The 27,804-nt window shown below is 35.3% G+C and overlaps 1 protein-coding gene across 26 annotated transcripts in view; it reads right to left on the bottom strand.

Annotated features, from left to right (window-relative positions):
* Positions 1–27,804, bottom strand: part of HDAC9 (histone deacetylase 9) — a 709,012-nt gene that overhangs the window by 343,215 nt on the left and 337,993 nt on the right. For 2 of the 26 annotated variants that reach the window (XM_031665975.1, XM_031666000.1), the window contains exon 1: positions 11,121–11,357. The exons of 19 other annotated variants lie outside the window; for them this stretch is intronic. In XM_031665975.1, the coding sequence (XP_031521835.1) occupies positions 11,121–11,202 (82 nt within the window). In that variant the 5' untranslated portion in view covers positions 11,203–11,357. Of the gene's footprint in view, positions 1–11,120; positions 11,361–27,804 lie in introns of those variants that run through there. 5 more of the 26 variants (XM_031665976.1, XM_031665977.1, XM_031666002.1 and 2 more) reach the window with 5 other exon arrangements.

The following is a 27,804-nucleotide window of genomic DNA, read 5'->3' as shown; positions in this document are numbered from 1 at the left end:
AGGCACTGTTATGTACCATTTAGAGTCAGTGAGTGAGCATTTCACAATATTCTTGCTGACTTTGCTTACTTGCATATTCTAGGCAATCAGAGTTGGAAGGACTTCCAAAAACATTAATTCATTCCACAGACATATTGAACAGTCCAATATTTGCCAGGCATTGATATGTTAGTAGGATTTCACGTACTTCCCCCATAAGTGGCCATGCAGCCTCAACTCAAATATTTAATAGAGGTAGCACGATCTTTTGAGATACTTGTTTTATTTGTTAACACCTTTGTTAGAATGCATTTCAGTTGGAAATATTTAATGTCATGAAAAATGGCAAAAACCAAATAATAGGTGAAACATATTTTAAAAGTCTGATTCTAATTTTATTAAATAAAAAATACATGAGTATATAGAGGAGGTATAAATTGGAGATTTTCATTGTCTGAGATACTAGAAACAGATAATTAGTAAACTTAAATTTTATAGTAAACTTGAGGGAAACTTTTCTCAAAATTAAACAAAATATTTAAAAAGTATATTTAAATATATCTTTAATAAAATTTTCAGTAGGATATATAACTCTGAGCTCCTTCTTTAATGGACAAAGTATTTTTTGTGGAGGGTGGAAGGGCCATGGTGGGGAAACTTTTTTATTTTATGTAAACTTTTATTCCAGTGCTATGTACACACTGAAAAGTGGGCAAACCATAGGTGTATATTTTAATATAAGTGTATTAATTAATATAAGTAAACACTCCAATAAACCAGCTATATCAAGAAAGGAAACATTTTGAACACTACAACAGCACTCCTTGTGCCCTCTCTCATTAATACCCTCAAAGTAACTACTAGCCAGACTTTTAACATCCCATATTAGTTTTGACCATATTTTTAACTTTATAAAAATTAAGTCATACACTAGGCACCCTTGTGTTTGGTTACTTTCTTTCAGTATTATATTTGTAAGGTAAACCAATATTACTGTATGTAACAGTGGTTCATTCTTTTTCATGGCTGTATGGTGTTGCATTACATGAATGTTTCATAATTTATCCACTCTAATTTTGAGGCACATTGTTTTCACTTTTTGGCTACTACAAACAGGGCTGCTACAGACATTCTTGCACATGTACTTTTGGAAAACACATTTAGTGTAAACATTTCTATTGGATATGTATCTAAAGGTGCATACTGGGTCTTAAGGTATACATATGTTCAGATTTACTTATTATAAACTGTTTTGGGCTTAATTTTGCCAGCAAAAAAAGGTAAGATTTTATATCACAATCTTCAGTTTTGACAAAATACTCTAGGGTCTATCAATTGTCCCAAGAGCTTTTCTTATTCTTCTGACATGCAAATTATTCTCTCTGCCCCAATTCTCTCACTTTATTATTATATTTTTAAGCATCTAGTATGCCACAAATCTTGTAGCTTTGGTCTTCTTGAACTATCAACACATCGAATTCTACCAGAATTTTAGGAGCCTTGCATTCCCAGTTGTTTTCCAACTTTGCTTTTAGCAATAAAATCCTGAATCTTTCCCAAAAAAACACAATTTGACTTTGCAAATTAATTTGTACCATTTTTGCAATATATTTTTGAAAGAAGTCTCTTCCAAATTGTTTTCAAAAATGAATAGGAAATTGATCAAAAAGGAAACTGATGGAATGGGTTAATTTTAAAAAGTGGAATATTTAAATAAAAATTTTATTATAAATGTTCAATCTACCATAAAATAGTTATGTTACCCTCTCTTCCCTATGCAATTTAATAACTGTCAGAAATCTAATAATTAATACTCAATTTGAATACAACCATACATATATCAAATCTTTAAAGAAAATGTACCAAACCATTTCTTGCTTATGGGATCAAAGGTGATATATTTTCTTTTAATGCTTTCTTGCATTTTGTACAATAAATATGCATTATTTGTATTAATATAAGCAGAACATTTTCTTAAGGATTAAACTAAAATTGAACATTGCTCTCCTTTCAACATCTACTCATTGATCTTAGTTGGCTTTATGTAGCTATACAGAATAAATTTAACGTGTTTCCCACATAAGAGTTTATGGAATATTTTTAATATTCCATATTACAGTTCTCTCTTTTTCACAAGAGAATACCTCCAGCTCACCAGTCATGGTGGCTCATGCATGTAATCTCAGCACTTTAGGAGGCCGAGGCAGGTGGATCACTTGAGGCCTGGAGTTGGAGTTGGAATTGGAGTTGGAGTTGGAGACCAGCCTGGCCAACTTGGTGAAACCCTGTCTCTACTAAAAATACAAAAATTAGCCAGGCATCGTGGTGCATGTCTGTAATCCCAGATATTAGGAAAGCTAAGGCAGGAGAATTGCTTGAACCCAGGAGGCAGAACTGCAGTGAGCAGGGATCATGCCACTCCACTACAGCCTGAGTGACAGGGTCCTCTACAATTTAACCACTCCCCTTTGTATATGCTCCAGTTGTGCTCTTTCAAATGTATATTTTAACAGGAATACATACACTATAGGAGCCAACGGAGTTGTTAAGCAATCTAATTCATGGATTTCACAAATTTATGCCAGTCTTCTGAGGTGTATATGACAGTTAACTATAAAGTTCTTGCTATAGTATTCAGCCTGGATAATAAAGAATAGTTAATAAAAACTCTGAATACAGATGTTTTAAGTATTGATGAAAATAATCTCAACTTTATAATTTAAATTTACATGACTAAGATCATTAATCTGATGTCAATCTTTATGTATTTCAAATTATAACCTACACATGTATAAAAGGAGTGATGGACAAGCTGCATTTCTGTTTTCCTCTACATGGGCTAATAATACAAACAGTTCCACAACAATAATAAAACTAGACACATCTCAATGTCTTCTGTTTTATAAGCAGCATAACTTTATTGGTTATATTTTTATCTCTGAAATCAAAAAATGGTAAATGAAAAAGGTTAATATTAGTGACCACAATTGTGGTAAGGAATATATACATGTTTCTGTAAAGTTTAAAAAACATATTAAAATAAAGTGTGAAATATTTCTTCAAACTGGGGTTATTTTAGGTGTCAGCATATTTCATTATAAATAATTTTAAACTGTCTCCTATTTTTTGTTTTCATACCACTGACTCATATCTAGATTTGGATTTTTTAAAAGGTCAATGATACCATAGATACACTAGGGCCAATAAATATTTCCATTATTTTAAAGACATCAGTAATCCTATGTTATTTTTAGGGTGGAAAGAATCTATCCAGATGAGAATTCAACATTTACCCAAATATTCAAAACTTTTTGTTTTTAATGTAAAGCTCACATGGTCACAAGCATTCATTGATTAGTATGTACTTAGATATACATTGAATCTTTTTGTCATGATAGTGAAAAATTTTAGACAGACTAAATATCCAACCTTAGGGAAAAAAGTAATCATGTTACACTTACATTGTGGATAATGTACAACTGTGGATAATCTGTTGAAAGTATTTACAGTGTTTAACATAGAAGGCAGCCCTTGATAGTTCCAAATTTTTTTTAAAAAAGCACCTTGCAGGAAAATATATGTTGTTTTCAATGCACTTGGAATATACATTCTACATCTACATACACACAAAAGAACATGTGTGTATTTGTAAATGCATAGCAAAAAGGTTGAAAAAACCATATCAACAGTGCTTTTGCTGAGGATGTGGACATAGAGGCAGAAAGACAGCTTCACATTTTAAAACACAGATTACCCGTAGTATATTTGAAAACAATAAGCATGTATTACTTCTGTAATTAAAAAACCTAAAATATTTAAATATTTAAATAACGTTAGCAAAAAGGAAAAGATTCAACTCAAAAGTGTATCCCTAAAGCTTTCCCCATTGTTAAGTCCTGTCAAATCTATGCTCAACACTTTCTTTTTTTAAACCCACCCCCCGACTAGGCATGAGAAAGAATAGTGACCAACGCTGATGAATGGCTGGGTTTAAAGCAGTGATGTCATACACACCAACCTAGAAAACCGTGAATATAATCTGAATATGACAATAAACTATTTATTTTTGGCCATCTTCTGAATTCCAAATTAGATACAGTTCTCTCACTTTGGTGGAAGTTCTGTGTGTGCGTCTGAGAGTGTGGGAGCCAACAAAGGGTAGTGTTTGTCCCACTGAATTTAAATGTCTCTGCACATTATCCTCTTGGCTGGCCAGACGACAAAGGCCTTTGCCAGCCCTACTCTCTTTAAATAGAGACCTACACTTTTTAAATAGAGCTCACTTGTTCCAGAGAAAGGTTTTCTTTCCTTGTGCTCAAATTTCGTTCTTTAAGGAGCAAATGAGTGTCTATGTCATCAGCAGCTCACGCACAATCCTAACATATGTTTGACTTGTAAACCAGTTTTTGTTCAAAAGGTTAAATAAAAGTCTTCTTTTAATTCTCTGCTTTTATTTCTAGCACCTAATGAAAAGGTCAAACCATTTTCAGGTTATTTCCAAATATTGCTGTCAACTATCTTTTTGGCTGATTTAACTAACCATGCATAAAAGGAGGTTTTGGAATCAGGCAAGCTGAAGTTTCAAAACATTGTTTTCATGGCTATCTATAAACAGCTCTGCCTCAGGGCATTTGGTAATAGATAGGCCTGGTTATGACATACAGGAGAGCAATTACTGGCACTGATAAACAGTATTGGGTTTAACTTTTCCTTAAAATTGGCTCCAAAAATTCTATGAACATTAATTGATATCAAAGGTAATTCTTTCAACAATGGAAGATGCAATCTGAAAACAATCACAGAGGCCACTCAGCCCCTACATATTTCAGCATTAAATTATGAGTACTTTGACAATATAGTTAGGGATATTATTTAATGAGGAGAAAATTATCATTCTCTTGATATGTCAAGTTGATTAACACTACCATATAGAAAATCACATAAATATATAAGCAAATTATTCAACTCATTGAAAAATAGCCTGTTGTAGAAAACTATAGTCATCAAGAAAGTTAACTCAATGTAATTAGATTTATTTTACTACATAAAGAAAGTTGTGAGTTGAGCTGGTAGAACTAACTTTACCTTCACAATTACTAAAAGCTGATTACAGTTGATTAGGTAATCTGTTGCCATGATATGACTATTGTCTTAAGAAAATGTGTAATTCATTTTTCTGCAGCTGTGAATTCTTGTTTTGCTGATTTGGTGAATACAAACTCCTGCCTTTCTATAAGACAGATAATGGCCACTATGCAAGAATTTCTCAGGCCATAGTATGATAAAGCTCTTGAATAATTTGAGAAACTCACATGTACCTCACATTTCCAGCCCCGGGTCTTAGATCACTTGCATATTTTAGGGAAATTTCATCATTAAATGAAAGAGATGAGAAAGACAGTATTTTCTATTGTTAGTATATAAAAACTAAACACAAGGATTATAAATAGCTTGATGGTAATGGTACTTGATGGTAATGGTCAAGAAGAGGCTTAGTGAGACCTTACTTTGAGAAAAATGACAATACAACAGTGTTATCGGTCAACCAATGTGAAAATTTATATTCTGGTGCCAAACATGTATCATAACATTGGCACTTTTTAATTCTGGTATTCATGCCTCCTTTGAGCATAGCATACTGTAAAGAACTATGAAACTATAAACCTGAGGGGAAAAAAAATTTCTGGCGAAATAAAATAATGAGACTCCTTTGTATCTAGGATACCATCAACTCATTCCATATGCTTAAGAAAATGAATGTATTTGGAAATAGCCATTTAAATACTAAGATGAGTATGGGATATACAGTGGTTGGGAGATAAAAAATACTAATGTACCTTTCCCCTTTTATTTACAAGATACGTAACTAAGTTTGTAGAAAATACAAACTGAGATATCTATTCAGATATTTACTTCATATTATTGATGTTGATAACAAATCACCCCTTTTTTTTTGAGACAAGAGTCTCACTCTGTCGCCTAGGCTGTAGTACAGCACTGGCGTGATCATGGCTCACTGCAACCTCTGCCTCCCAGGATCAAGCAATTCTCCTATCTCAGGCTCCCAAGTAGCTCGGACTACAGACGCAGGCCACCATGCCCGGCTAATTTTTGTATTTTTAGTAGAGACGGGGTTTCACCATATTTATCAGGCTAGTCTTTGACTCCTGACCTCAGGTGATCCACCCGCCTTGGCCTCCTGAAGTTCTGGGATCACAGGCATGAGCCACTGTGCCCGGCTGCAAATCACCTTTATTAGTAGTGGCCAGCATGAAACTTTTCTCCTTCAGATAGACAAATACATACATATACACATACATGCTTACATGCATACATACATGCATGCAAACATACATTTGTATTTTATATATATATACACATACACAGAGAGAGGGAGAGAGAGAAAGGAGATAATGTTTGTGTGTATACAAATTAAAACTGGTTCTACTGTCATCCAAAACGTATTTAAGATCTTGAATTCTATTTTACAAATGAAGGGTGGTACTCTGCTATTTAACACAAATAGTTAAACATTTAGTTTTAAACCAAATGTTTATATATAAGATGTCTTGAGGAGTTCACTAATATTCATTCCCTGAGGATCTCCTCACTGTTATTATAAAGACCATAACATGTTTTTTAGAATGGACCATAACTAATACTTGAAAAGATAAGACTTTTTAAAAACTATTCACCCTATGGTATAATCAGTGCTACTTCTTGTTGATTTAATTCTATTTACTTCTATGAGGTGCATGTGTGTGCTTCCTAGAACACACCCAGTTTCCAACCTGGTATTTACAAGACAGGCGAGACTAGTTACCCATTGGTCTTCTTTGGTGTAATTTTCTATCAAAGCAAATACAGTTACATTTAATCACCAGATAATTTTCCCCAATCATGTGGCCACGTACACAAAATTAATGATAAAATATAATTTATCTAATCCCTGTGGAAATTTATAATCATAAGCAATAAGAGGTATTTTCTTTAGAAAAAAAAATCTCAAGTCAATAAACCAATTTAGGTCAAAGTAGGTCTTCACCATTCCTAGTTAGTTTATGATTACGGAGTTTTTGTTTCAATTCAGTGGAAGTAGGTTTGTATCAGGGCAGAGACTACTACTAATTCTCTTTCTGTTTATGACACTGTAGCAAATCAGTAGCTCCCACTGAGTTGTGTTGTTTTGAGAGAATAATTCAGATTACTAGGAGTCAATCAGCTATCAGCCTGGATGCCTAGGCCATCCACTGTAGTTGAAGCCCCAAATATAGCTCCTTGTGATCTTATTAGACCCACATCAAAGTCACCTTCCCTGTTTGAAGCTGTGCATTTGTGGCTGGACTGGGACTGAATATCCCTCTGGGGATGTAGACAAACCAGCTGCTAATTAACCAGGCACTATCTTGACTATCCAACTACTGAAAACCTCAGAGAGAAGAAAAAATACAGCTTTTCCATGACACTAGAGTCTGAAGAATTATAAATAGATACTGCAAAGTAGTAAGACAGTATAAACTCCTTTCACTCAAAAGGATAAAATTTAATACAGACATATGTCAGTTCAGATAACTCTGAGGACAACTGTAGTACAGTACTTCAGATAATGGAGGCTCCAATGCAGGCTAAGGTATCCAACTGATTTTGGGCCTCCCTAATGGAGATAAAATGAGCTTATGAATACATTAGGCAAAGGTTGGGGGAGGGTGGAGAGGGAGATGTACCATGATAACATGGAGTGGAAGTCTCAGCTTTGAAGGAATGTGAGTCCCGCAACTGGTGGGGAAATAAATATTTGGTCACTTCTATTGTCTCAAATTTATTTCCAAACATTAATGTGAATCTTAAGGCTACAACAAAATAATGCATCTTGTAAGAGAGATAATGTATCTTGTAAGGACGGGAAAAAATATTAGAAGTCTTCCCATCCACTCCTAAACATACGGGTATACATACAATGCTCAATGTTGACAGGAAAGAAATCCTGTAAACATGATGTCAAAACATTGTCATTGGTGGTCATCTTTCCTCTGTAAGTTGCTCTGACTTTGAAGAGTCCCTGCATTAGGAAATGAAAATCTGTGAAAATTAATTTCCCCTCTGTGTCACTGTATCTCTTCTAAATATCTAAGTCCCGGCCAGACGCAGTGGCTCACACCTGTAATCCCAGTACTTTGAAAGGCTGAGGCGGGCGGATCACAACGTCAGGAGATCAAGACCATCCTGGGTAACACGGTGAAACCCCGTCTCTACTAAAAATACAAAAAACAAAAACAAAAACAAAAAAATTAGCCAGGCGTGGTGGCGGGCGCCTGTAGTCCCAACTGCTACTCAGGAGGCTGAGGTAGGAGAATGGCGTGAACCCGGGAGGCGGAGCTTGCAGTGAGCCGAGATGGCGCCGCTGCACTCCAGCCTCGGTGACAGAGCGGGACTCTGTCTCAAAAAAAAAAAAAAAAGAAGAGTATATATGTAAGTCCCTTTCTGGATGGAAGATAGGTAGAAAAAGAGAGGGATTCTTACGTAATTTTCTTTCTTTTGTTTTATATTTCTAAAACGTAAGTCTCCTGGGAGTCTCCTCTCAAAACAAGTGAATACTGAAGAATGTCCTCAGAATGTAACACAATTTGCAAACTATATTATGCATGTGTGAAAATAAGAGCTGAGATAAATCACTTCATGTTATTTCCAAGCAAGTGTTGTACCACTATATAGAAAAATATGGAGATTTTAAATGTGCTTATATGTGTGTATTTTATATGCATCTAATACTTCTAAATGTATTTATTTAAACATCTAACATTTTTCATTGCCACACAAGTGCTAAGATACTAAAAATTCATAAAAGAAAAAAGGTAATCCAAAAATAAAGAGAAAGATAAATGTTCCAGTAAAATATTACAATAAAAGCTGACACGTGATGTGAGTGAAGCAACTGAATACTTTTTTTTCTTTAAAAAAGGTCAGATGTCTACACAGCACTGGATATAAAAGAGATTATGAACTTGCGATTAATGAACGAATAGAATGACATGTTCTTTGATATACAAATGTTAGACCTAAGAAAGAACTTTGAGTATCTGGGGTATCTCTTCAGCTTTTACAAGCATTTGATATTATCCTATCCATTTTATAGATGAAGGAACATGATCCAGAGAAGTCCATTGAATTGCCAAATTCTCCAACAGCACACAGTGATAAATTTGGAACTAGAAGCCAAATATCTTTCCCCTAATGCACTTAATTAAAGCAGTTAATATCATTAACTCTTATGGATTTGGCTTACAAAACATTAATATGAAAGACTGGAAGTCAAGCAGCTTTCAGAAAAGATAATATTTAAATATAAAAGATCATCAAGGTTTGAAGACATATATGACGCTGTACTAAGAGAAATTCCTGAGTTTTACATGTCTTGTTGTGTTTGTTTATTATGGCAAACAAAGTGATTATGGCATCTTAGAATCATCAGCATCCGTATATTTCTATCTTTTATTTTTTTTTCAAAAAATATTGTTTACTTTAGAAGAAAGAGTTAATATAATCTATAAGGGTAATGAAATAGAAAACGAGAGCAGGTTTATAAAATAATATCAGAAATAGGAAAGGCAAACAAGAATAGAGATAAAAAAATGTCCGAAATAAGACCAAGTAAAATGCATACAAAACCCTTAGATATTCACTTATGGATGAATCAGAGCATTAGTTCTAGTCTATGTAATTACAATATAAAGAAGTAAACCGGCCGGGGGCAGTGGCTCATGCCTGTAATCCCAGCACTTTGGGAGGCCGGGGTGGGCGGATCACTTGAGGTCAGGAGTTTGAGACCAGCCTGACCAACATGGAGAAACTCCGTCTCTACTAAAAATAAAAAAATTAGCCAGGTGTGGTGGCACATGCCTGTAATCCCAGCTACTCAGGAGGCTGAGGCAGGAGAATCACTTGAACCCAGGAGGCAGAGGTTGTGGTGAGCCGAGATCATACTATTGCACTCCAGCCTGGGCAACAAGAGCGAAACTCCACCAAAAAAAAAAAAAAAAAGAGGTAAACCTAGTTAAGAGAATATTTCACAGTGTCCCAAAGACAAAATAAAACAATGTCTAGTTATTCTTATATTTATACCATACAGGAATTTCTCCTATAGTCTCCACGATGAAGTGATATAATGAATAACTTCCTTGATAACATACTAAGAGTGGTTACAATGATGTATTTCATAGAATATTTTATCAAGCATCAACACAAGCTGAAGATATTGCTATCATTAAGGGAAGTAATATCTACTATCATTAAGTCAACGCAGTTCAAAAAATAGAAGATTTTGAATTTTTTTACCATAATCCATAATAAAAATACATTTTACATTTTGTGGTGTATGTGTGTGTGTACATTCAGAGAGAGAGAGCATCTTTTGTGTGTGTATGTATGAAGAAAGAGAAAGAGACTAAAGTTTCATGAAATGATACTTCTCTTACTCTTTCTACATATTATACATTCTGATTCTTTCAATCTTGTGTTTAAAATGCCAGTTTCAATCCACTAAATTGATTTATCAAACTACAAATAGGTCTCCATGTCAATGAGAAGACAGTAGCAATGAGAGCTAGGACCTTTGAAGTTTCTGAGCCAAAAAATTCCCAGGGTTCCTTCGAGGAACGAATGGGGGAAGGTGTTGGTGGGCATATTAGCATTATCGGTGCACAGGATGTTGGGAACCTGATGGAGCAGATGTGAGATGGGCAAAAGTTCTTAAGTCTTTACCTAAGTGAGAGACTGTAACAAGACTGACAGCCAGACAGGGTTTCATTTGTTATCTTGATTTAACCAATTTTAAGCATTTCAAAGTTTATCATTGCTATTGGGAAGTCAAATTACAATGTGCTTCCAGTATTTATATAAACCCGTTTTTAGAATTTGAGACAATGAGAAAAGAGATGAATAAAAAAGCAGAATAGGGAAACGTTCTATAGTCACAGAGAAAGAGAGAGAGAATGAAACAGACTGAAAATTCCTGCATGTGGCAACCTTTTCATTTTGATTCTCTGGGATGATCAGAAGCGATATTTAGCATTATTCAAAGCCACAAGATCCAATAAATAAAGATTAAGTATGATAAATTAACTGCTTAAGTGGAGGGTACTCACACTCATCCAAAGTTACATCTAATACACAGTCTATGAAAGTACAAATACTAAAGATGATGTCATAACCACGGTATGCACACATTGTTAGTTACTATGCAGTGTTCGAAAATAATTTTCACTTCACTGATGCCCTTAACTGTTAGCATCATAACTCTAAAGCAGGCAAAGATCATTTATAATTTCTGTCGGTTTCAAAAATATTATTAAAAGTTTATTCCCGGCCGGGCACAGTGGCTCACGCCTGTAATCCCAGCATTTTGGTAGGCCGAGGCGGACGGATCACGAGGTCAGGATTATCGAGACCATCCTGGCTAACACGGTGAAATCCCGTCTCTACTAAAAAAAAATACAAAAACTAGCCGGGCGAGGTGGCGGGTGCCTGTAGTCCCAGCTACTCCGGAGGCTGAGGCAGGAGAATGGCGTGAACCCGGGAGGCGGAGCTTGCAGTGAGCCGAGATCGCGCCACTGCACTCCAGCCTGGGTGACAGAGCGAGACTCCGTCTCAAAAAAAAAAAAAAAATTTTAGTCCCATAAAATGAAAATAATTCATACACTTATAGAATAAAAAGGGAAAGTCCCTCTCACAGGATTATAGGATTAGCAATTATTAACACTTTTCTGTATATCTCTCTGGATCGTTTTTTCTGAACATTTACACACATGCACCACACACACACACTGACACACACACACTGACACATTATATAACATAACACACACACACTCACACACACACACATATCACTGTCTTTTCACTTAGCAACATGTCTTGGACATCTTTCCATGTCTAGACATATGTTTCTATCCTATTCTAAAGTATAGATATATTCTAGCTTAATCTTTCTCCAATTGTGTTATGATTGAAAATAAAAACTCTGTATGCATGAGCTTGCACAAGTGTATAAATATTTCACTACAATACATTGATTCTAAAAAGTCCAATGACTGGCAAAGTATTATATTTAAAGTTGTTAAATAAAAACATAGTCCCTCAAACTTCTCTAATAGTATATCAGAGTGCCCAGTACACCCCATAACATTACCAACCATGGATAATAGCAATCTTTTCAGATTTTTTATCAATCCTCAGACTGAATAAATGTATCTCATATTAACTTTTTCTTGTTAACTTACTAAGCATATGTCATACGTTAACTGGCCATCTGATTTCTTCTTGTATAAATTGTGTTTGCATATCCTTTGTTCACATTTATATTCAGTTTGATTTGTGAGAACTCCTTATATACTATTTAATTATTTTTAATATATATTTAAATATTTAGCCACCATCTAATATATGTGTTGTATATATATAAACTTTATATAAAGTTTATATATGTATTATAAACATGTCCAAGACATGTTGCTAAGTGAAAAGACAGTGATATGCTGTGTGTGTGTGTGTGTGTTATGTTATATAATGTGTCAGTGTGTGTGTGTGGTGCATGTGTGTAAATGTTCAGAAAAATCGATTCGGAGAGATATACAGAAAAGTGTTAATAATTGTTAATCCTATAATCCTGTGGGAGGGACTTTCCCTTTTTATTCTATAAGTGTATGAATTATTTTCATTTTATGGGACTAAACTTTTAATAATATTTTTGAAACCAACAGAAATTATAAATTATCTTTGCCTGCATTAGAGTGATGATGCTAACAGTTAAGGGCACCAGTGAAGTGAAAATTATTTTCGAACACTGCATAGTAACAAACAGTGTGTGTGCATACTGTGGTATATTTCATATCATACTTTATATAAAGTTTATATATATAATCTATATATATATAATCTGGAAGTTTACAACATATTAAATTTGCAATCTTTTTCCCTTATGACTTGTGAAGTATATATTTTGATGGGAGCAATTATTTAAAAACAGAGTACGGATGAGCACATAAAGATGCAAAGGCTTGAAATGAGTTGTCCGTGGTCACAGAGATACACAATGGTGATTTTAGGGGTCTGACTCTGGTTGGCTGAAGTTCCTCTGGCTAGAGCTCAAACAAACTACAGTAACAAAAAGCCATATGATATTTTTGGCAGGCTTTATCTTAGTGTTCTTGAATATATTATATGTATATAAACACACACACACCACATGCACACATACACATACATTCTTTCAAAATTCTCCTTCTACCCTCAGACCTTAAAGGCTACTTTCTGCAGACCATTTAGCTTCAAATGAAATTGAGCCTAAAATCAACTTTAATTAAAATCAGCTCAGAAAACCTGATACTGGACTGCTAGTGCTGTGAGGAAATTTACAGAGTTTTAACTAGTATATAAAACTCCCAGTCCCATGGGAAGACAGTCTTCAAAATCCCTCTGACTTTACATGACCTTCATCCTAAACAGAATCTTTACTTAATAATATGTATATTCATGCTATCTGTTAGATTTATTCATCAGTAAATGATATATAACCAGGCTTGAATTTCAGGACCAGCAATCCCATTATTTTCATCACATCAAATCTATTCCTTAGTCATCTACTTCTTACCTCAATAAATAAACAATGCTGAACCACCATCTACATTTCATTATCTGGTTACTACTAACACAGAGATGATTTAACTATAAATTTGTGTATTAAAATGAAGCCTCACTTAGCACATGCAAATTTTTATGAAAACACCATCTATTCAATTTACAATTTACAAGGTACAACCATTCATAGCAGATGCTAAATGTTTTACACCCTTTCCCGTGCAAAGAAGTTAAATTAAATGTTTATTGTATATGTGAAGCACCAAACAATCCCTCATGACAATTCCACAACTTCAAATCATTAAGACAGATGGATTCATAAAGATCAGTCTATCGGAAATTAGCATGAAAACAAAATCACATATGGATTTTTTAAATGAAAACAGAATGAAATTGGGAAATCTTTTCCCATTTATCTTACCATTACTCACAAGAATTCCTAATATGATTACACCAACTTTCAAAAACTGCAGGCTTTTTCCGTTAAGATTACTGCCTAAACCTTTGTGGGGTAGCAATAATAAAATTTGCATAATTTTATTTGAAGTAGAAATTTTAAAAATATCATCTTAAACTTTGAACAATATCACTTAAGATTTTAGCAGTAATCAATTTTTATAAAATTACTTCATGTATGTTGTGTACATACATATTAAAAGAAAAATATTACAAGAAAATACACCAGAGTCATCGATATTAGTATTGGAAAATTGGCCAAGTGCGGATGTTCACACCTGTAATCCCAGTACTTTGGGAGGCCAAGGCAGGTGGATTGCCTGAGTTCAGAAGTTCACATAGTGAAACCTCACCTCTTCAATAAAAAACATACATATATATTTCATATATGTATACTTTTTATATATATATGAATTTTCCAATACTTTCTCTCATTATATAACATATTATATATTTTATTTTATATATATATACTATATATCTATTGCATATCACTGTCTTTTCACTTAGCAACATGTCTTGGACATCTTTCCATGTCTAGACGTATGTTTCTATCCTATTCTAAAGTACGGTATATTCTAGCTTAATCTTTCTCCAATTGTTTTCTGATTGAAAATAAAAACTCTGTATGCATGAGCTTGCACAAATGCATAAATATTTCACTACAATAAGTTGATTCTAAATAATCTGTACACCAAACCCCCAAGACATGCAATTTACCTATATAACAAACCTGCACATGTACCCCCGAACATAAAATTGTAAAAAAGAAAAAGTCAATGGCTATGTAGACTATGGTAACTAAGGTCAAATGAATACTATTTGTACTATACTAGTAGCAAAGTTTTCCAATACTTTCTCTCTCTCTCGAAAGTTTTGCTGCTAGTATAGTACAGACATTACTTAATTTACCCTAGTTACCACAGTCTATATAGCCATAGACTTTTTCTTTGTTACACTTTTTGGTTCCGGGGTACATGTGCAGGTTTGTTATATAGGTAAATTGCATGTCTTGGGGGTTTCGCATGTCTTGGGGGTTTGGTGTACAGATTATTTCATCACCCAGGTGATAAGCATAACACCTGATAGGGAGATTTTCAATCCTCATTCTCCCCCTTACCTTCACCCTCAAGTAGGCCCCATTGTCTATTGTTCTTCTCTTTGTGTTCATATGTGGTCAGTGTTTAGCTCTCATGTAAAAGTAAGAATATGCAGTACTTGGTTTTCTGTTCCTGCATTAGTTCACTTAGGATAAAGGATAGTGGCCTCTGCCTCCATCCATGTTGCAACAAAAGACATGATCTTGTTCTTTTTTTTGGCTGTGTAGTATTTCATGGGGTATAGATACAATATTTTCTTTTTCCAGTCTACTGTCAATGGGCATATAGGTTGATTCCATATCTTTGTTATTCTGAATATTGCTGTGACAAACATACAAGTTCATGTGTCTTTATGGTGGAACCATTTATATTCCTTATATATATCATTTATATTCCTTATATACCCAATAATGAGATTGCTGGGTTGAACGGTAGTTCTGTTTGAAGTTATTTGAGTAATCACCAAACTGCTTTTGACAGTGGCTGAACTAATTTACATTCCCACCAACTGTGTATAAGTGTTCCTTTTTCTCCACAGCCTCATCAGCATCTATTTTTTGACTTTTTAATAATAAGCATTCTGATTGCTGTGAGATGGTATCTCTTATAGTTTTGATTTTCATTTCTCTAATGATTAGTGATGTTGAGCATTTTTTCATATGCTTGTTGGTCATGAGTTTGTGTTCTTCTGAGGAGTCTGAGGAGTGTCTGTTCATGTCCTTTACCCACTTCTTAAAAGAGTTGTTTGTTTTTTGCTTCTTAATTTGATTAAATTCCTTATAGATTCTGGATATTAGACCTTTGTTGGATGCATAGTTTGCAAATATTTTCTCCCATGTCTGTTTATTCTGTCAATACTGTCTTTTGCTATGCAGAAGCTCTTTAATTTAATTAGGTCCCATTTACCAATGTTTGTTTTTGTTGCAATTGCTTTCGACATCTCTGTCATGAAATCTTTGCCAGGGCTTATGTCCAGAATGGCATTTCCTAGGTTTTCTTCTAGGGTTCAGGTTCCACATTTAAGTCTTTAATCCATCTTTATTTGATTTTTGTATATGATGAAAGGAAGGGGTCGAGTTTCAATCTTCTTCATATGGATAGCTAGTTCCTCCAGTACCATTTATTATATAGGAATCCTTTCCCTTTTGCTTATTTTTGTCAACTTTGACAAAGATCAGATGGTTGTAGGTGTGCAGCTTTATTTCTAGGTTCTCTATTCTGTTCCATTGGTCTATGTGTCTGCTTTTGTACCAGTACCATGCAGTTTTGGTTACTGCAGCCTGTCACATAGTTTAAAGCAGGTAACGTGATGCTTCCAGCTTAGTTGTTTTTGCTTAGGATTGCCTTGGTTACTCAGGCTCTGTTTTGGTTCCATGTGATTTTTAGGATTTTTTTTTTTTCCTAATTTTGTGAAAAAGGTTGGTAGTTTGATAGGAATAGCATTGAATCTGTAAATTGCTTTGGGCCATATGGCCATTTTAACAATACTGTTTCTTCCTGTCAATGAGCATGGAATGCTTTTCCATTTGTTTGTGCTGTCTCTGACTTCTTTCAGCAATGTTTGGCAATTATCATTGTAGAGATCTTCCACCTCCCTGGTTAGTTGTATTCCTGGGGCGGGGAGGTATGTGTGTGTCTATGGTGAATGGGACTGACTGAGTTCTTGATTTGGTTCTCAGTTTGGATGTTGTTGGTGTATAGAAGTGCTACTGATTTTTGTACATTGATTTTGTGTCCTGAAACTTTGCTGAAGTTGTTTATCAGATCCAGGAGCTTTTGGGCAGAGAGTATAGCATTTTGTAGGTATAGAATCATATTGTCTACAAACAAAGATACTTTGACTTCCTCTCTTCCTATTTGAATGCCTTTTCTTTCTCTTGCCTGACTGCTTTGGCTAGGACATCTGTCAAATAGGAGTGGTGAAAGTGGGCATCCCTGTCTTATTTTGGTTCTTAAGGGTAATGCTTCCAGCTTTTGCCTATTTAGTATGTTGTTGGCTGTGGTTTCGTCACAGATGCTCTTATAGTTGAGGTATGTTTCTTCAATACCTAGTTTGTTGAGGGATTTTAATATGAAAGAATGTTGAATTTTATCGAGAGCCTTTTCTGTATCTATTGAGATGATCATGTGGCTTTTGTTTTTAGTTATGTTTATGTGATGAATCACTCGCATTGATTTGTGTATATTAAAGCAACCTTGCATCCCAGGGATAAAGCCTACTTGGTCACGGTGGATTCGCTTTTTGATATGTATATAGTCATAGACTATGATCCTCCTGTGCAGAACCCTTCCACTGGTATTTCAAGTATGCAAAATGAACATTCAAATTTTCAACAGTGTTCAGTAGGTAGACAGTAGCATTATTCCCAATTATAGGGCAAGATGCAAATGTCAGTGCATGAGAATGCTTTAACAAAGGCCCAGAATCTGAAGGAATACTAATAGCTACAATCATGAGGATTGTGATGAGAAATCTATGTCAATTTTTATTTAATGTTTCTCCACTCATTAATTCAACATTTGTTGACTGTCTACCATGTGCAAGGCCCTCATACTAGGCTCTAAAAATTCAAAGGTAAATATGTTAAAATATATGTCCTCATAAGAGTTCACAATCTATTAGAAGAAACAGACAGGTATATGGATGGAATGGGGGAGCTGCCAGTGGGTACCCAAAGCCAAAAAGAAATGCTTCCCAATGGCAGATAGTTCAGAGCTTCCTAATCAGTTCAGAGGTACTTAATAAGCATTTGTTGAGTGAATAGATGGATAGGTGGATGGAGGTGCAACTCTTAACTTGGAGGAAGAAAACAACATTTGATTTTGATAGAGATTTTGAAAGCCATGATTGAATTTGTCAGACAAATAGAGCTAAACAGCTGGGCTAAGGCACAAAGGCATGGATACATGTTTTATTCAGGACACTTCAACCAGCACTTGTCCAGAAGGCTGTGAGGAGGAAGGCGCAGAACATGAGTTTGAAGAGGTAAAAAGGACACATTCTGGAATTCTGACTTTCTCATATAGGCAATGAAAATGGTACTCAGCACAGTGTTCTTTCTATACATACCAAGTTCTCAATAAATGTTGGATAAACTGCATGACTTTTCTCACAACAGATAAAAAAATTAATGCTCAAGTCTGAAGGAATTGGTATAAAATTCACAGTCATACTCACAATCGTATTTTACACTATTGAAAGCAGCATATAAATCTCTCATTCATCAATCCAGTATTTATCTAATGTTTACTTTTTAAGGCATCATGGGGGTATGATAGGATAATAATAATGTTAGCAGCAATGATATTTACATCAGGAATGATGTATTGCCTGGGAGCCCTCTCATTTACAGCTATCTTATTTGGTTATTCCTTGAATTAACGTTCTCAGGGTTACTGGGGAAATAATACACACATATTAAAACACCTATAAAATTAAAGTATAACAGGTTTTGGGTAGGTATCAAAATTCATGTCATGGACAAAGAAAAAATAAATGGAAAAGTTACACAGGCATGGTGTGACTACATTATGGCAGTCATTTCCCTAGTTCTCATGACTTCAACAGGCTGGGACTCTTTAAAATATCTGAAAGGAGTGATTCAAGGAGTATCTCCTATTTTTGTGCCCTAACAGAAGTAAAAGAGTCAAAGGGCTTTAACATTTAATATATTATTTTGCATGATTACCATATCTAACCATTAATTTTCCTTTATCTGTAAGTTCCTTACTATTTAATTTTATCCCATTTTGTATCCATAGTGTTTCAAGCATATAGAAACAGTGTATGGAACAGTAGGTGCATCATAAGGTCAATTTAGTAGGTTCTGAGATGGGATGGGTTGGGAAGGAATGGGACAGGACTGGACAGGACAGGACAGGACAGGACAGGACAAGATAGGATAAGCAATGCAAGACATGGTAAGTCTAGGCTACATGAGATTAGTCTGGAATATAATAGAAAATATCAGAGTGTGTTACATATGGTAAGGTTTTGTTTGGTTTGGTTTGGTTTGGATTGGTTTGGTTTGGTTTGTTTAGACAGTCTCACTCTGTTGCCCACGATGGAGGGTAGTGGCACAATCTCAGCTCGCTGCAATCTCTGTCACCCAGGTTTAAGTGATTCTCATGCCTCAACTTCCCAAATAGCTGGGATTACAGGCATGTGCTGCCATGTCTGACTATTTTTTTGTATTTTAGTAAAGACAGGGCTTAACCACGTTGGCCAGGCTGGTCTCAAACTACTGGCCACAAGCAATTGACCTGCCTCAGCCTTACAAAGTGCTGGGATTACAGGTATGAGCCACCATGCCCAGCCTGGTGAGGGTTTTACATAATCAAACGTTAGCTTCAATTACATGTATGTGTGTAAATAGTTATAATTTAAAATTTGAGGTAAGGCACAATGACTCAAACCTATAATCTTAGCACTTTGGGAGGCCAAGGATGGAAAATCACTTGAAGCCAGGAGTTTGAGACCAGCCTGGACAATATAGCAAGACTCCATCTCTACCAAAAATTAAAAAATTAGCCAGTTGTGGTAGCAAGTACTTGTGGTCCCATCTACTCAGGAGACTGAGGTGGGAGGATCACTTCAGCCCAGGAGTTTGAAGCTATAGTGAGCTATAATTCTGCTAATGCACGACAGCCTGGGCAACAGTGCAAGACAGCATCTCAAAAAAAAAAAAAAAAAATTAATTACTGTAAGTTGTGGTCCACAGTTTGAGAAACACTAGTTTAGGAGAACAAGTTCAAGCTATAAATTCAAAATGGGTCAATTTCCAAGGTTTGGCATTCCTGGCTTTTGAGGCTGTAGTGAGCTATAATTTTGCTAATGCACTTCAGCCTGGGTGATAGAGCAAGACATCATCTCAATAAATAAATAAATAAATAAATAAATAAATAAAAATTAAAAAATTAAAAAAATAAAAATGAAAAATTCTTTAATTACTGTAGGTTGTGATCCACAGTTTGAGAAACACTAGTCTAGGAAAACAAGTTCAAGCTATAAATTCAAACTGGGTCAATTTCCAAGCTTTGGCATTCCTGGCTTTGTGTACTTTGTATATTTTGGCAAATTAACCTCTTGGAAGCCTCAAAGTCCTAACATTTAAAAAGGATGATATTCTTTATCTTATAGAACTATTATAAATTTCAAATATTAAATATCTAATGTATGAAATGCCTCTAAGAGTTCTTGACACCCAAGTGGTATTTATAAATTATTAACATTAGTTTACATTGTAGTCCCTTAGGCAATGCTGGTTGAATGTAACTGAAATGAATTGCTTTAGTATTTTAATCAAATACTGACAAATTAATTTAAAGAAGAATTCAGTCCACTGAGAAAAATGTGCATTCTTTGTCAGCTCTCTACTCAATGGAAGTGTATCTAAATAGCATAGGAATTCCATGATTCGGTTCAAAGAAATTTTGAATTTCTGCCTCTCCAAGTTTAAACTTTATGCTTTGCATTCATTCTCGAATGACTTGCAACAACATGAGAACATTTTACCAAAAACACGTAATCTATAATCTCCTTTGTTTTTATTGCAAACACTAAAGGGTAAAGACAAGTTTAAAATACATACACACACACATACACACACAGATACACGTACACAGAGTAAAACTTATGGACGGCCATCTGCAGTTGAGGACATTAAATGATGAAGTCCAAGCATCCAGGGGAAAGAACTTATCTATAAGAATGGGTAAGGGAGTAATACATTTACAGCTAACAAGGAACAAAATACCACATTCTTGAGACACGAGAACTTGGCAGAATGTAGAAAGGTGGCAGTGGGGAGGATAAGATAAAGGAAAGAACGAGAGAAGAAAGTAGAGGCATTAATTCCTACTCATTTATTATTTATATTTTTCATTCAACTAGTATGAAGTAGGGATTCGTTAAATTCCCAATTCATATCATAGTAGACATTTGGTCTAGCCACTAGGAATACAGCAGTTCCAAAACAAAGTCTCTGCCTCTGTGAAGTGTATGTCCTACTGGAGGAGATCGATTGCAAGCAACTAAACAACAAGCCTTGCTAGTTGGTGATAAGTACTGTGGAGAAAACAGGGTAAGGGGAAAAGGAGGGTGCAGTGGATTGGAGGTAGGTAGGGTTGCTATTTTCTACTGGGTAATCTGAAAAACTTCTCTGAGAAGGTGACAATTGAGCACAGATCTGAAGACGTGAGGTGAGGAGCTACACAGCTATCTGGAGGCGAACTCTCTGAGCACTGGGATCAGCAAATGCAAAGGCACCAATCTAGTGTGTGCTCAGCATGCGGATGGTGCAGCAAGGCCAGCATGGTAGGAAAGGGTGGTGGGAGATGAATCAGAGTGAGGGGAGTCACAGATTCTGGTGGGCCCTGGAAAGCATTTTTGCTTTCACTCTGAGGCAGATGGGAAGCTACTAGAGGGTTCTGAGCAGAGAAGAGACACGGTATGACTTCTAAAAGCTCACTGGGGCTGCTGGGTTTAGGATAAACCAGGGCTCCAATTTCTCCACATCCTTGTCAACACTTCTCTTTTATTTTTGCTTGTTTTGAGGTTAGCCATCCTAACAGGTATAAAGTGATATTTCACTGTGGTTTTAATTTGCATTCCCCTGATGGATTAGTGACATAGAGCATCTTTTCATATAACTGTTGGCCATGTGTATGTCTTCTTTGGAGAAATATCCCTGCAAACCTTTAGCTCATTTTTAAATGAGATTATTAATTTTCTTAGTGTTACACTGTAATTTTGGAAATTAATCATTTATTAGATGTTTAGTTTAGTTTACAAATATTTTCTTCCATTTTTCTAGGTTGCCTTTTCACTCTGCTGATTATTTCCTTTGCTGTGTGGAAGCTTTTCAGTTTGTGGCACACTGCTAGTGGAAATGTAAAATGGTGCAACTGCTATAAAGAGGTTCCTCAAAAAGTTAAAATTAAAACTATCATACAATCCAGCAATCCCACTTAGAGTATTTATATAAAAATTGAAAACATAAATGTACATTGACAGATGAATGTACATTTTTAAAATGTGGTATATATATAAAAGGAATATTATTCAGCCTTAAAAAAATGGAAGTCCTGCCATATGCGACAAAATGAATGGAACTTGAGGACATTATGCTAAGTGAAATAAACTAGTCACAGAAGGACACATACTGCATGATTCCACTTACATGAGGTAACTAAAACAGTCAAATTCATAAAAGCAAAGAACAGAATAGTGATTCCGGGATCTAGGGGAGAGGATGTGGAGTTGCTAAACAATGGGTATAAAATTTCAGTTATGTACGGTGAATAATTTCTAAGAGATCTGCTGTACAACATTATGTCTATAGATAACAATACAGTATTGTACCCTTAAAAATCTGCTAAGAGGGTAGGTCTCATGTTAAGTGTTCTTGCCACAATAAAAGAAAATATTTTTAAAACTTTAAAAAAAGGAGAAGAAGAAGAAAGAAACTGTGGCCAGGGTGGGTGATGAGAGGTGGAGGGGAAGGGGATTAAGTACAAAACCAAGGAGATCAATGAGAAGGCAACTGTAATAATGCAAGAGCCATGGTGGAGGCCAGGATCAGCAGGATTATGGTAGAGGTGGAGTAGATAGGATTCAAAGATAGAGTGATTGTGGAATGGGAGAGGGAAGAGGAGTCAAGGGAGGCTGCTTATGTTTAGATATATGGAAGTCAAATTCTAAAATGAATGAATGAGTAAATAAGTAAGGAGGTTAAAAAAAAAAAAAAAAAAAAAAGAAAGAAAGAAATAAAAGCAAGCAAGGAAACCTAACATTCAAATGTTTAGGTCTAGAGAACCCAGAATACATCTTACCCCTGCTAATGACCAAGTATTCTCTGGCAATTGGGGAATCGGTGGCAAGGTAAGGGGCCACGAAAAAGATGAGGCTATAGGTGTGAATGAGTACTTATACTTCTTTAAGGACTTAACTTAGTTCGACAGGAATTTAGGAATAGAGAGAACAGAGTTTTCAATTTGAAACAGTCAGTCATTAGAGGCAAAGCATATTAGGGTGTTGTTGTGCCTGCAACAATTGGTTGTTACTCTCCAGCCGGTTAATACCAGCTAGGCAATGAAGTTAATTGTAAGAAGGATCAAAGAGTTGAGCTCCTACAGAGAAGCAAGTGCATACGCTGCCAATATTTCATCATTCAGAGCTACTTTCTTCTTTTCCTAATATGAAAGCTATAAAAAGAAAAAGAAAAAAAAAAAAGAAAACAGCCCCTGAAAGTGCTATTGTTGAGACCAAAAACTAATTAGTCATTGCTTCCCAAAGTGTTATGTGAAATGTCTCCAGAAATAATGGTCTGCTTTCTCAGATTTTATAGGTTTGCTGAGTCTAGTGTTCTCTGGAATTTCCTGTTTCCCTTGCTAGGGAAGATTGAGTAAACTTTACAAGTCATCTTGAATAACACAAACCTTTCAATAAAGGCAATCATTTGCGGATTCATAAAGTATACAACTAGACTTGAAATAAGGATGAGAGTGGTAAATAAAAGCAATTTCAAGATGGTGTATATGAGTGTGACTAAACTTTTTGGCTATTATATGCCTGAGGTAGTCATTTTCTACTCTTTGAAGATGCTGAATACAAATTTCACATTTCCTTTCAGTGTGTTCATACATCAGATAAATTATGATCTAAATATGGCAACCCAATGCCCTCAATGTATGTAAATAATTTGTGCCAATTCAATGGTAAATTATATAGCTATCCCTGGATAAACGTTGCTGTTTAATATTAAGTATCACTGTTATTGTATGTTAGCAAAATATTCAGGTTCTTTGCTTCTCACTAAGATTAAAAACTGCATTAGCATTTGCGTAAATGCCGCCACTTAAATGAAAGCTCACTTGGCAAACTGGCACTTAGTGGAAAAGAATGACAAATGACTTGCATAGCAGCTGCTTTCAGAGATTGCTATGAACAAAAAATAATAAACATAAACCACTAACATTTCTCTCCTAAAGCTCTTGATGTATGTCAACCAATTCCCTGGAATTACTCTATCTGATTTAGTCACATGTGGCTCATAATTATGCTTGATTTATTCAGAAGAAACACTATACCAAAAATCAAATGAAAACACTGCATCTGCATTTCTGCAATTGTGTATCCATATATCGCTGTGCTAACGTTATGAAGAGTCTACTCCCCACTGAGAGCCTGCAACTACTCAGTCATGTCCAAAGTGAAAACAAATCTCTCATCTGTTGTGTCCTCCCAAAGTTAAAAAACATATTCTGGCTTGGTAAAAGGCAGGCTGGACTTTATCACAAGGGGTATAATTTCTGAAGGACAAAATGAACCTGTTCTAAGATATATGATGATCTCACCTATATGCACAGATCACAGGGATATTATTAAAGGGATTTGCAGTTCATTCTAGAAAGAGCCCAAAGCTTCTATGGAGCCTGCCAGGAAGAAATTTCCTCTCAATCTTTTCTATAAATGTAATGTACAACGAGTATTTCATGCTAACTCTTCAGAATCCACAACCCACATGGCATTTTCTGCTTCCTGCCAAAGCACTGGTAATTTAGTATTAACTGGCAAAGGAAGATCCTCCTCTGGAGCCATGTGTAAGACTTAGTTAAATGTTAAAATATGCCAAAGACTTCATCCACTCTGATATTTTGAAAACTCCAAATACAATTTAGTTGACAAGCTTCATCAGAGGAAAATCAGACAGCAGCTCTCTCCCTAACACGTGTCACCTGCCCACTCAGCTGTGAATGGGAAAAATGTGTCATGCCACCTTCAGCTCTGCATTTTTCTCTTTCATGGTGACATGAGTACTTGTTGAATAGTCTTATTTCTTATTCAATTCTGAAAACAGAGTCATTGTGATACATCTCAGATGCAAACTGGTGTTTTACAACTATTTCTATATCTAGTTGGAAGAAATTGTCTGCAATAATAATTTTGTTAATAGTATTGTTGCATTTTTCTGAAATTTTACAATCTGCTCGGACGCAATCCTGCAAGTTGTCTGCAAATTCTGTCCAATTGATTTTAGAAAAAGCCAAGGGTCAACGTTCTGCATGCTATTTTGTGACAAGAAAAAAAACTGGTGTACTACACCTCAAGATTAAAATTTATAATAAAAATATTTTCATATACCTCTCCTAGGTAACCCACAAATATCTTTGACACAAAACACATAAGTAATATGCAATTTGAATATGTAATAATAGAATATTCTGAACTAGGAAATCATAAAATTTATTCTTATTACTGTTATTATGATTATTATTATTTAATTGAGATGGAGTCTCACTCTGTTGCCCAGGCTGGAGTGCAGTGGCGCAATCTTGGCTCACTGCAAACGCCGCTGTCTGGAATCAAGCGATTCTCCTCCCTCAGCCTCTGGAGTAGCTGGGCACAAGCCATCATGCCCAGCTGATTTTTTTGTAATTTTAGTAGAGACAGGGTTTCACCATGTTGGTCTGGGTGGCCTCATACTCCTGACCTCAGGTGATCTGCCCACCTCAGCCACCCAAAGTGTTGGGATTACAGGTGTGAGCCACTGCACCCGGACTATTTTAATTATTAAAGACTAACAGAAGAAAAATATCTCATTACATTTTTTGTTGTAAAAGTCATATAATCACATAATAGCCATAAAGGCAAAACAAAAATACTACTACATGACTTCCACTTCTGAGCACTGTTGTCATCATATAAAGTAAAAATAAAGAACTCTGAAAAATGAACCCTCCAGTATAGTGTCCAGTGACTGTACTATAGTTGTTTTATTTCATCTTCATAGCAACCTGATGAAGTAGGTATAGTTATTTTCATTATACAAATGGGTAAAATTACTCCCCAAAATTTTAAGTAACTTGCCCAAATATCTACAGTCAGTAAGATGCAGGATTGGTATTTGAACCTAAATCTGTCTGCCTCTAGATTCTTTTCACTATACTGGTGAAGAAGATGTTTTCAAAAATAACTCATTGATTGCTAAGTGTGTAACAGTACACATTTAGAAATTGACTTGAATGAGAAGTCAAGCTCTTTTTTTGTCAGACTAAAGATCAATAATGTGGAATGTCATAGCTCCAAATCAAGGAAACAAGCTCATTATTACAAGATTAGGAGTGAATACAAAGTTAATGCATATTTATAGGTGATATATATCAAAAGTACCTTCATAATTAATAAGGTTTCTCATTCTATTCAAAATATTTGTTAAAGGGTTGTGCTAGAGTCTCCAAATATGGCAGCCACCAGTTCTCTCCTTCCTTATAAATGTGCACAATTCATCCCAACAAACTGTGAAGTCCACTTTCCCTCGCTGTGAATCTGGTCTGGCACTGTGACTTGCTTTGCCCTATATAATGCAGTACAAATTGTACTGTGCCCATTCTGAGCCAAGCCTTTAAACAGATCTAGCCTATAAGAGGCCTGGTACTTTCTACTTTTGCTCTCTTGGGATCCATTCTCCATGTAAAAAGCTTGGGACTACAAATGCTAGGAGGCCACGTGGAGAATGGCTCTGAAGAATGAGAGGCCACCTTAGGCCTGTCAGCCCAAGCCTCCACTAAATGCCATGAGAGCAGACACCACCACTCTGGTAAATACTGCCCAAAATGCAGAACCATGAGCCAATAATTAGTTGTGTTTTATGTCACTATATTGTGGGTATAATATTTTACAGACCTATAGAAAATGAAAATAGTGGTTAGTTAAATCTCTTCTTTTAAGCCACTGCTTTAAGCATCTTGTAATATTTTATGAATAAAGTCCTGTCTTGATGGTATTTCTAATACCAGAAACTAAGCTCTTTTAATATTGTCAAAGAAATAAATTAGGTATACTGATTTTCTAAAAGTCTTAAACTATATACATAGCCTTGCTTAAATAAAAAATATCTATGGTTACAAATGAATTATAGCAAATAGACATCAAAAATTTAAAAATCAAAAATTAATTATTGAGATTTTCACTCTGCAAAAGCATAGAAAGCTGTTAAATTTTAAACATTCATACAAATAATCAATGTACTTTTTGAAATAAAAACAAAAGGTACCTGTTCTGAATAAACCATAGTGTTCTAGGTAATTGGATTGTAAAAACAAAAACAAGTATTAATAAAATCCACTAGTTTAAACCTGTTATATTTTTAGTAAAGTGCATCTCAGTTACCCAATAACAGTCTGCTATAAAATAACTTTTGATAGAAAACTGATGTATGTGTAGCCAAATAGAACCCTTTTCACATTATACTTTAAGGGCATACCTTGGACTATGAGATTGAAAGTTTTAAGACCGAACCCTTCCATATGCAAACTCAGGACTGTAGAGAAGCAGTAAAATTGTTAACATAAACTTAAGATAGGAAACAAGTCGTGAGAGGGGAAAAAAAAATAACCTTTAACCCAATCCATTCTGAGGTAAGCGGTGGCTCTGTGTGTGTGTGTGTGTGTGTGTGTGTGTGTGTCTTAAAGCTAATGACAGGTTAGCCTGTGGCCTGCTGCTACTTTTTCTCTCCAAGTCCAAACCCCACAGTGATTCCTTCCTTTCCCATGACCTATTGCCAGACTTCTGCTTTCTCTCCCCACAGGCCTGGCTTCCCCCTCCTTTGAAGATTCTGTTTTATAAAAATCAATG

This window comes from Papio anubis, chromosome 4 (genome assembly GCF_008728515.1).
Source record: "Papio anubis isolate 15944 chromosome 4, Panubis1.0, whole genome shotgun sequence".
NCBI classification, from domain to species: Eukaryota; Metazoa; Chordata; class Mammalia; order Primates; family Cercopithecidae; genus Papio; species Papio anubis.
This window is presented reverse-complemented; position numbering and strand designations above follow the sequence as displayed.